At 40.4% G+C, this 12,194-nt stretch overlaps 1 protein-coding gene across 1 annotated transcript in view; it reads right to left on the reverse strand.

The window, feature by feature from the left end:
• GTF2E2 (general transcription factor IIE subunit 2) overlaps positions 1-12,194 on the reverse strand; it is a 91,337-nt gene that overhangs the window by 38,203 nt on the left and 40,940 nt on the right. Inside the window, exons 4-5 of the mRNA XM_055295883.2 lie at positions 7,666-7,773; positions 5,374-5,556 (exon numbers count right to left, since the gene is read on the reverse strand). Coding sequence (XP_055151858.1) covers positions 5,374-5,556; positions 7,666-7,773 — 291 coding nt within the window. The remainder of the gene's footprint in view (positions 1-5,373; positions 5,557-7,665; positions 7,774-12,194) is intronic.

Consider the following 12,194-nt stretch of genomic DNA (forward strand, 5'->3'; position numbering starts at 1 on the left):
GCCTGGTGGGAGGTGACTGGTATGAAGGTGGATTTCCCTCTTGGTGCTGTTCTCCTGATAATGAGTTCTCATGAGATCTGGTCATTTAGAAGTGTGTAGCACCTTCCCCACTCTCTCTTGCTGCTGCTCTGGCCATGTAAGATGAACCTGCTTCCCCTTCACCTTCTGCCATGATTATAAGTTTCCTGAGACCTCCCCATAAGCTGAGTAGACACCAGCATCATGCTTCCTGGAGAGCCTGCAGAACTGTGAGCCAAATGAATCTTTTCTTTATAAATTATCCAGTCTCAAGCATTCCTTTATAGCATTGCAAGAATAGACTAATACATAGCCAAAGCAATCTTGAAAAAGAACAAAATTAGTGATCTCACTCTTACTGATTTCAAAATATATTACAAAGCTACATTAATCAGGCCAGGCACAGTCGTTCACACCTGGAATGCCACCACTTTGGGAAGCCAAGGGTGGGCGGATCACTTGAGGTCAGGAGTTTGAGACCAGCCTGGCCAACATGGTGAAACCACATCTCTACTAAAAATAAAAAAATTAGCTGGGTGTCGTGGTGTGTGCCTGTAATCCCAGCTAATCAGGAGGCTGAGGCAGGAGTACTGCTTGAACCTGGGAGGCAGAGGTTGCAGTGACCCAAGATTGCATCACTGCACTCCAGCCTGGGTGACAGAGCATGACTCTGTCTCCAAAAAAAAAAAAAAAAAAAAAGAAGCTACATTAATCAAAACACTGTAGTGCTGGCATGAAGAAAGACATATAGGCAGAATAGAGGGCCCAGAAATAAACCTTCACATATATGGTCAAATGATCTTCCACATGAGTACCAAGACTAAGACTATTCAATGGGAAAAGGACGGTCTCTTCATCAAGACACTGGGAAAACTGGATATCCACATGAAAAGGAATAAAGTTGGACTCTTATACCATATACAAAAATTAACTCTAAATAAATACCTAAATATAAGACCCAAAACTATAAAACTCCTAGAAGAAAACATAGGACAAAAGCTTCCTGACATTAGATTTGGCAATGATTTAAACATGACACTAAAGGCACAGGCAATAAAATCAAAAATAGACAAGAGTGCAGCAAACTCAAAAACTGGCAAATTAAAGGGCACAATCAACAGAGTAAAAAGGCAACCTACAGAATGGGAGAAAATATTTGCAAATCATGTATCTGGTAAGGAATTAATATCCAGAATATATTTTTAAAAACTCCCACAATTCAACAACAAAAAACAGCCCAATTCAAAAATGAGCAAAGGACCTGAATAGATAGTTCTCCAAAGACGACATACAACAGCCAACAAACACATGGTGCTCACGTCGCAAATCACTACAGAAATGCAAATCAAAACTACAATAACCTATCACTTCATACCTATTAGGACTGCAATTATCAAAAATAAAAGCAGAAAATAAGAAGTGTTGGCAAGGATTGGAGAAACTGGAACCTTTACGTACTGTTTGTGGGGCTGTAAAATGGTACAACCACTATGGAAAACAGTATGGCAGTTCCTCAAAATATAAAACCACCTTATGACCCAGGAATCCTGCTTCTGTATCTCCAAACACATTGAAATACAGTCCCAGAGTTATTTGCACACTCATATTCACAACACTATTCACAATAATCAGGAGGTGAAAGCAACCCAAATGTCCATCAAGGAATGCACAAAGAGAATGTATTATATAAATACAATGGAATATTATTCAGCTTTAAAAAGGAAGAAAATCCTGTCACAAGCACAACATGGATGAACCTTGAGAATATTATGCTAAGTGAAATAAGCCAGTAATGAAATGACAAATACTGGAAGATTCCTCTTATATAAGCTATCTAAAGTAGTCAAACTCAAGTAGAATGGTGGGTACCAGAGACTGTGGGGAGGGGCAAAAGGGCAGTCATTGTTTAATATATATAGTTTCAGTTATGCAAAGTGTAAAAGTTCTGGAGATCTTTTGCACTACAATGTGAATATACTTAACACTACTGAACTGAACACTCAAAAAATGGTTGAGATGTTAAATTTCAGGCTGCAGCCAGGCACGGTGGCTCACACCTGTAATCCCAGCACTTTGGGAGGTCGAGGCAGGCGAATCACCTGGGGTCAGGGGTTCAAGACCAGCCTGACCAACATGGAGAAACCCCATCTCTACTAAAAACACAAAAGTAGCCAAGTGTGGTAGTGCACGCCTGTAATCCCAGATACTCAGGAGGCTGAGACAGGAGAATCACTTGAACCTGGGAGGCAGAGGTTGCAGTGAGCTGAGATAGTGCCATTGCACTCCAGCCTGGGCAACAAGAATGAAACTCCGTCAAAAAAAAAAAAAATTATTGTTGCATATTTTTACAATCAATCTTTAATTTTAAAAAGGAACCCTAAGGCCGGGCGCAGTGGCTCACGCCTGTAATCCCAGCACTCTGGGAGGCCAAGGCAGGTGGATCACGAGGTCAGGAGATCGAGACCATCCTGGCTAACATGATGAAACCCCGTCTCTACTAAAAATACAAAAAAATTAGCCAGGCGTGGTGGCAGGCGCCTGTAGTCCCAGCTACTCGGGAGGCAGAGGCAGGAGAATGGCATGAACCCAGGAGGTGGAGCTTGCAGTGAGCTGAGATCGCGCCACTGCACTCCAGACTGGGCGACAGAGCAAGACTCTGTCTCAAAACAACAAAAAAAAAGGAACCCTAAAAAGTAACTAATTCAATGCATCACCTTATAATTAATGTATTACATCGCAAATGCAGACTGGCCTAGGAGGACTATACTGGCAGTTACTTTGTTAGAAAACCCCCACATAACAATTACTGAGGGACAAGCAATCTGAAACAGTCACTGGCTTTTTCCACTCTCTTGTTTTCTTGCTTTTGCACCGTCCTTTTTGTTCCCTGCTAGCACTATATTGTACATTTCTTCAAAGCATTGTGTGATCAACAAAATTACAATAATACTTGTATCTCCACCAAGAACTGAAGAGGAAGCAACACAGATGAGATTTAACGTAGATGTGCCGAAGAACTACTTGAGGAATTTTTTAGACTACAACATATCTTCACAGTTTTTAAAAAAGAATAAAAATTTTGGGTTTCAAAAAATTTGGAAATAAAGTCTGACTGAAAATGAAAACAGACTGTGTGCTTTTCATAATCCCTTCTACTCTAAGTAAGGGAACAGCCAGTAAAGACAGGGTGTCAAAGTAAATTTACATCACAAAATTATTTAAGATGGACTAAGGCATTATCAGATTATGGCACTGTTGTAGCTTAAAAAGTAATGAAAAGCCTACTACATATAGTAACAGGAAAGCCCCTATCAAAATGGGAGACAACAGCCATGCAGGAAACACACCTAGCACTCAACTGTTAGTCTAGGATTCAGTAGTCCCACTGAATTCAACACACTATCGCACAAAGTATCAACTTTGGTGACATGTCTTTATTTACAACATTTGTGCAGTTTAAGTTGAGACACTTTTAAGTTAAAAATCTCAGGAGAGCTCTGCTTCTGGTAATGACCAAGTAGCTCGTAAAGGACCCACCCTCCCACAGAAAACACTAGCAACTCTGGACAAGACATTTTAAAAATCAACTACCTAGGCTGGGCGTGGTGGCTCACGCCTGTAATCCCAGCACTATGGGAGGCTGAGGTGGGCAGATCACCTGAGGTTGGGAGTTGGAGACCAGCCTGACAAACATGGAGAAACCCCACCTCTACTAAAAATACAAAATTAGCCAGGTGTAGTGATGCATGCCTGTAGTCCCAGCTACTCGGGAGGCTGAGGCAGGCGAATCGCTTGAACCCAGGAGGCAGAGGTTGTGGTGAGCCGAGATCACGCCATTGCACTCCAGCCTGGGCAAAGAGAGTGAAATTCCGTCTCAAAAAAAAAAAAAAAAATACAACCAACTACCTAAAGGAACTGAAGAGCAACCAAAAGAAGACAGGCAAAAAGGGGAGGAGGGGTCTGTACTTAGAAAGAAAGAGCACAGAGGGCAGGCCACTGTCAGTGCCCTATGCAGCTAAAACTCAGTTTTAGCTAATCCTCAGTGTTTCTGCGTTGAAGAATCAGGAAACAGAGTGTGGGGCAACCACATCAACTGGAAAGTGAAAAAGGAAACCTTGGAAAAAGTCCGTCTACCTGCCCTGGGATATGCATGAATGGAAAAAGATTCCAAGATTCCAAGCAAAAGGGCTAAGGCTAAAAGAACAGAAGAGACATATCATATGCTACCTGCTGTAGGGCAGACAAGGTTTGGAGTAACTGCTCACTTAACCACAAAACAAAACAAATAGAAACACTCTTGGGAGGAATGCAACAGAATCCTGAGTCTTTACACATATTAATATAATCTACAAGGTCTAAGACCCAACAGAAATGTATTAGACATATGAAGAAACATGAAAATATGACCCATAAAAGAGACAGTCAATGCAGACCAGCTCTAAGATGACTCGGCTGTTAGAATAAGAATTTTAAAGCAGCTATAAGAAATCATACTCAAGGGTGTAACAAAACATACTCGTCACGAATGGAAAAAAAAAGAAAACAAAATTCAGCAAAGAAACAGAAACCAGAAGAAAAATTTACAAAGAAAGACTAGAACTGAAAAATACAATTAAAAAATTCACCAACTGGGCTTAAAAAGTTGGAAGTGAAGAAGAAAAGTGAGTGAACTTGACAATGGATTAATAGAACAGAAAAAAAATTGAAATAAATAAACAGAGCCTCATGGACTTGTAGTACAATACCAGAAGATCTGACATGTATAATTCTGTTACCAAGAAGCAGAAGAGAGAAAAGGGCAAGTTTTCTTCTACAGGTAGCAAAATGAATGAAACTGCTTAATAAGTTAACATTAATAATTAGCAACTGTGACAAATGGAAACAAGCAGCTTTCCCCAGTGAGTTTCAAATTTAAACTGGAAATGTCATCTGTATCAGTAGGACTTTCATGGATAGCCTCTTTAGGACTTCAAAATAGCCAGGTTATTAACCAATGCTTTCATGTTTTAATGCCTCTAGTTCCTTAGGTAAGGAACATCTACTAGTATTAGAGAAGATGCTCTTATTTACAAACAGAACTCTACTGCCTTTGAGGAAAATTTTCCAGAAATACCCCAAACAATCAAACAATCATAAAGCAACAGCAACAAGAACCCGTCAAAGTTACACAAAGATGGCTGCTCCCTTTCCTGCTAGGTGGCACAAGACAAATTTCAAACCTTCAAGTGGCTCATTGTAACCCCATGTGTATATAATAGAAGCTTTAAAAACAACTGTAAAATGTTTGATATTTTTAAAACCAAGAAGTCATTATTCATTCAAATTATATTAAGACAGAAAGAAAAGAGAGATTACCTTGACAGCTTTCTGGGAATTGGGCAGTGCTTCTTCTATGTCTTCTAAAAGAATTCCTCCTAATCCTCGCTGGTCGTGCTGATCTAAGAGCCTAAGTAGGGCCTTCTTATCTCTCACGTTGTACTTGGGCTTGAAAGCATACTTCCCATCTATTACTTCAATTTTGGGATTGTTGACTAAAGCCTGTAACAGTGATACAATTGGAATATATTAACAAATGGAAACATAAATATGTCTTTTTTTGAAATGGAATCTTGCTCTGTCGCCCAGGCTGGAGTGCAGTGGCGCGATCTCAGCTCACTGCAACCTCCGCCTCCTGGGTTCAAGCGATTCTCCTGCCTCAACCTCCCTCTCCTGCCTCCCTCCCTCTCAGCACCTGGGACTGCAGGTGCGCACCACCACACCCAGCTAATTTTTGTATTTTTAGTAGAGACGGGGTTTCACCACCTTGGCCAGGCTGGTCTTGAACTTCTGACCTCAGGTGATCCACCCGCCTCAGCCTCCCAAAGTGCTGGGATTATAGGCGTGAGCCACTGCGCCCAGCCCATATATACATTCTTAATTCTACTAATTATTTTAAAATACAACACTAGCCAATACAGTGGCAAATTAAAAGTACCGTATGAATACAAACTGGCAGGCCTAAAATCCTGGACATCCAGGATTCCAGAACAGTAGATCAGCATGGTGCTCACTTTTAAGAAACTGTGTTTTATTTACATAAATTCTTTGAAGAGAAATAAACCATTTTATCACAACTACTTTGAAAAAAGCCAAACCCATATTCTTCTAGAAGTCAAAATGTGTAGGAATCAATAAAACACCTACAAATATTAACAGACAAAGTGAACTGAGTACTGCCCACTCCACCTGCAAAGTACAGCTTATCACATACTGGCATTATAAAGTAAGGAACATTACCCTTACTAGTCAATGGTCTTCCCCATCTGCTATCAACTGGCAATGGCAGCTGTGGAAGGAACTGAAAAGGACCAGACTAGTGCATACAAGAACTTTACCTATAATGTCAGCTTGAGAATGAAACTGAGTAGGAATGCAGGAATTACTGAATATAATTATGTTTCTAGTCAGTTCTGTTGTACAGCTAGTATCAGAAGGAAAGCTCTTCAAAAAGAGCAACCCTATATATTTTCTTCTGCAGCTGCCAGCCTGACCCTGAAAGGAGAGAGAGAAGAAACACAGAAAGAAGAAAAAAGGGAGAATAGAATAGTAAAATGATCGAAGTCATTGTTAACTAAATGTTGGTAGTCTAAGAATTCTCAAGGTTAACTAAACCAGCAAATTTAAATGTGGATTACCATTGTTTGTATATCACTAATACAATGAGCTACAATTATACTGATTAATGGTCATGTTACATTATAAAAGTATTTTGCTTGGTAAAAAAATAAATGAATTGTATGTTAGGAATTTTACATTTGGTTTCTAGAATCTATCTCTCGTCCTAGAAAGTAGTCTTCCTAGTTTTCACTTCATATTTAAAAGCAGTAAACATCTGAATTTTTAAATGCTATTCATTTCCAAATTAGCATGGTCACTGACTGTGCTGGGGTTTCTTCAAGTGATGTGCGTTCATACACAGCACTCGTGACTTTTTTTCCACATCAAGCCATAATAGCAGTAATTGTGCAACAAAATATCTTCCTATCCCTGCAGTACCTTATACTTTAAATTTTCTAAAACAAAAACAATTCAATTTACAAGCATACAAACTATAAATCTGGCAATACAAAATAAGCATTAATCTGTAAAAACGTAAGTCGAATTGGTACAATGACTTCTTTACAACTTTTACACAGAAGTCTTACCTTTAACATTTTGAAGTAGATACATAAAATTATATGAAAACCAACAAATCAATCTTATAAATGCGTACATTCAAAAAACAAAGACCTTACACCATTTCTTTTAAGAAAAAGTAAAAAGCATTATCAGATTTCACCATATTAAAACATTCTAGGCAAGGCATGGTGGCTCATGCCTATAACCCCAGCACTCTGGGAGGCCGAGGTGGGCCAATCACTTGAGGTCAGGAGTTCAACACCAGCCTGACCAACATGGTGAAACCCCGTCTCTACTAAAACATAAAAATTAGCCTGGTATCGTGGCACATGCCTGCAGTCCCAACTACTCGGGAGGCTGAGTCAGCAGTGAGCTGAGATCATGCCACTGCACTCTAGACTGTGCAACAGAGAAAGACTCTGTCTTAAAAAAAAAAAAAAAAAATTCTAGTTACAGGAAATCTCTCTTGATAATCAACTAAATTCTTACCTCAGTCATCAGCCATTGTTTCTGCTTGAGTCCAATATCTAAATGTTGTGTTTCATCCAAAATTTCATCTAAGGTTAGAGGATGCGTATCTCCTCGCTGATGGCGTGTCTATCAAGTGAAGAAATTGTTATTAGAAGACAGTTTTAAAATGCTAGATGCATTAAATCATAGTTACATGTAAACAAACCTTCAGGAATGAAAAACATGTATTATTCCAGGTAGCATAATTATAGTGACGAAGAGCCACAGACTATGAAATCAGAATGGGGTTGAAACTCACTGCTCTATAAAATCAAAAGATAAACTGACAAAAAATATATGCAACTCGTATCACCAAGAGCTATATTCTTCCTAACATTTCAAGAGCTTCGAAAACCTAACAAAACAGACCAGGCACGGTGGCTCACGGCTGTAATCCCAGCACTTTGGGGGACTAAGGCAGGTGGGATCACTTCAGGTCAGGTGTTCGAGACCAGCCTGGCCAACATGGTGAAACCCCATGTCTACTAAAAATATAAAACTCAGCCGTGCATGGTGGTGCATGCTTGCAATCCCAGCTACTTGGGAGGCTGAGGCAGGAGAATCGCTTGAACCTGGGAAAAGGAAGCTGCAGTGAGCTGAGATCATGCCACTGCACTCCAGCCTGGGAGACAGAGCAAGACTCTGTCTCAAAAACACACAAAACTAACAGAAAATGATCCAAAGACAGAAACGCGCAGATTACAAAAAATGACCTTAAACATAGGAAAAGACACTCAACTTTCACCAAACAATCCTATTTCTAGAAACTTATCCTACAGAAATACCAGTATCACACAGAAAAGTGACTTATGGTCACTGTAGCATTGTTTATAAAAGGAAAATATTAGAAATAACCCAAGCGTCCATAATTAGAAAACTGATTAACCACAGCACATCCATTCCACTATACAAATGTTCACAAAGTAAATGTAAAAGTTCTCTATGTGCTAACTTGAAAAGATGGCCAAGACAGGCGGGGCGTGGTGGCTCACGCTTGTAATCCCAGCACTTCGGGAGGCCAAGGCGGGCAGATCACGAGGTCAGGAGATCGAGACCACGGTGAAACCCCGTCTCTACTAAAAATACAAAAAATTAGCCAGGCGTGGTGGCGGGCGCCTGTAGTCCCAGGTACTCAGAGAGGCTAAGGCAGAAGAATGGCGTGAACCTGGGAGGCGGAGCTTGCAGTGAGCCGAGATCGCGCCACTGCACTCCAGCCTGGGTGACAGAGGGAGACTCCGTCTCAAAAAAAAAAAAAAAAAAAAAAAAAGACAAAGAAAAGATGTCCAACACAAATTAATAAGTTAAAAAACATATGTATCATGCCTATCCAATGAAAACACACACACACACACACACACACACACACACACGTAGATAACAAAAGCTAGAGAGGATGCAAAGGAACAGGAACTGTCATTCATTGCTGGTGAGTGTGCAAAATGGTACGGCCACTGTGGAAGACAGTTCAGCAGTTTCTTACAACACTAAACACACTCTTACCATTCAATCAATCTAGCAATCATGATCCTTGGTATTTACCCAAATGAGCCAAAAAATTATGTACATACAAAAATCCACTAAGGATGCTTATTACAGCTTTATCCATAATTGCCAAAAGCTGGAAGCAACCAAGATGTCCTTCAGTAGGTGAGTGGGTAAATAAACTGTGGTACATCCAGACAACGGAATACTATCCAGTGCTAAAAAGAAATGAGCTATCAAGCTATGAAAAAAACATGGAGAAACCTTAAATACGTATTACTAAGGGAAAGAAGCCAATTTGAAAAGGATACATACTGTATGGCTCCAACTACTGACATTCCGGAAAAGGCAAAAACCATGGAGACAATAAAAAGTTTAGTGGCTGCAGGCCAGATGCAGTGGCTCACACCTGTAATCCCAGCACTTTGGGAGAATGAGGCAGGCTGATTACAAGGTCAGGAGATCGAGACCATCCTGGCCAACATGGTGAAACCCCGTCTCTACTAAAATACAAAAAATTAGCCAGGCGTGGTGGCATGCGCCTGTAGTCTCAGCTACGCGGGAGGCTGAGGCAGGGCAATCACTTGAACCTGGGAGGCGGAGGTTGCAGTCAGCCTAGATCAAGCCACTGCATTCCAGCCTGGCAACCAAGACTCTGATTAAAAAATAAATAATTAAAAAAATAAAAAATTAAAAAAAGTTTAGTGGCTGCCAAGGGTTGAGGGGAGAGAAGGATTAACAAGCAGAGCCCTGAGGATTTTTAGGGCAGTGAAAATACTCAGTAGGATACTAGAGTGGTGGACATAGGTCATTACACACTTGTCCAAACCCACAGAAAGAACACCACTAAGGGTGAACTCATGTAAACTATGGACTTTGAGTGGTAATTTGTCAACGCAGATTCATCAACTGTCACAAATGTACTCTTCTGGTGCAGGATGTTGATAGTGGAGGAAGCTGTGGGGGAATGGCAGGGAATGGATGAGAATTCTGTATTTTCCAATCAATTTTGCTGTGAACCTAAAACTGCTCTAAAAAAATAAAGTGTTTTTTAAAGTAAATAAGAAAAAAGTATGTATGTTAAAAAACATATGCACTATGAACCCTTGTATATAGGGAAGGGCAGAAATAAGTATACATTTGAACTTTGTTTCTGCATAAAGAACCACTGGAAAAAAATCACAAGAAACTAATAAAAGAGGTAGTTACTTGTAGGAAGCACAAGAGGGGAGAAAATGAGTAGGATGACAGGTGAGAACAAGACTCCTTCATTGTACCTTATTATACAACTTTACTTTTTGTACAAAGAGATATGTTATTTATCCAAAACAAAAATAACTCTTCAAAAGAAAAAAAAAACCCAGGCTCCAAGTTCCCTCACATTGAGCAGGTTACTGAACCTCACCGGGCTTCAGTCAGGCCCTGGAAAACTAAATAACCACTTCTCCAAACTAGAGGGTACAGACAGCAGATAGAGACATAAGCTTAACACATCACACAAAAGAACCATTCATTGAGCATTTACTGTTAATTCATTCACTTATTCATTCAAATATTTAGTGGTAACTACTATGTGCTGAGAGTACTACAATGAGACATACAATAAAATGCAAACTACTTCTGCCTTTAAGAGCTCCCAATAGAGGGGAGAAGCTAAACATACAAGCTACAAAAGTTAGATACGGCCGGGCATAGTGGCTCACACCTGAATCCCAGCAAATTGGAAGGTCAAAGTGGGCAGGCTGCTTGAACCCAGGAGATTGAGGCCAGCCTGGACAACATGGCAAAACTCTGACTCTTACCAAAAAATTGCATATATGAAAAATTAATCAGGTATGGTGGCACACGCTTGTAGTCCCAGTTCTTTGGTAGGCTGTAATGACTGCTTGAGCCCAGGAGGCAGACGCTGCAAGTGAGCTGTGGTCATGCCACTGCACTCCATCCAGCCTGGGTGACAGAACCAGATCTTGTCTCAAAAAAAAAAAAAAAGCTAGGTATACAACTATCTGTTAGGAAGGCATTTTCAATCAGAAGAAATGAAAGAGAAAATTGGACAGACCTTGAATGACGACATGATAACTAGAATACAGGGAAATGCCGGGCAGCTATAGTACAGCACAGTGGTCTCCTACGTGGGGTGTACACACCCGAGGGGCACAAAAGTGGGTACCTCGGGATGATTCTTTAGAACATTTATTAAAATTGTCTTTAATTTCCATTTAAAAGCTATGCTTTACTTAGGCTGGGCGCAGTGGCTCATGCCTGTAATCTCAGCACTTTGGGAGGCCAAGGCGGGTGGATCTTGAGGTCAGGAGTTCAAGACTAGCCTGACCAACACAGTGAAACCTGTCTCTACTAAAAATACAAAAAATTAGCCGGACATGGTGGCACACACCTGTAATCCCAGCTACTCGGGAGGCTGAGGAAGGAGAATTGCTTAAACTGAGGAGGTGAGGTTGCGGTCAGCCAAGGATGCACTATTGCACTCCAGCCTGGGCGACAGAGCAACACTCTGTCTTGGGGGGAAAAAAAAGTTACGCTTTACTAATAGTGAATATGTGGACTGACACATATTCACTATTAGTAAAGTGGCTCCTTCACCACTATTAGCAAAGTGGCTCCTTCGCTTCATGTCAGGGCATCCACATTTCCAATCGTGACATGCATGGAGGAATCCTGAGGTGGGCCTGGGAATCCCACATGACAAAGGGCCCAGCATGCATGGCCTCGCTCATTCCTTCACTTTCAGGATTCTGCAACACAGTAAGACTGGCCTGTTATAAGATGGATTGTGGCGAATTTTTTTTTAAATACCTTTGAAAGGTAGACATTGTACAATGGTTTCACAAAGCTGTAAGAAATGAATTACAAATTTCTCCTTACAAAAAGGCAAAATGTTTCATATCTGCTCAATATTCTACGATTATAGCAGCTATTTATAGTTTGCTAACAATTATTTTAAAAATAATTAAAATAAGCCATCTGTTCCTTCAAAGTAAACTGGCATTTAATGATGTGTAAAAGTA

This window comes from Symphalangus syndactylus, chromosome 10 (assembly GCF_028878055.3).
Source record: "Symphalangus syndactylus isolate Jambi chromosome 10, NHGRI_mSymSyn1-v2.1_pri, whole genome shotgun sequence".
NCBI lineage: Eukaryota > Metazoa > Chordata > Mammalia > Primates > Hylobatidae > Symphalangus > Symphalangus syndactylus.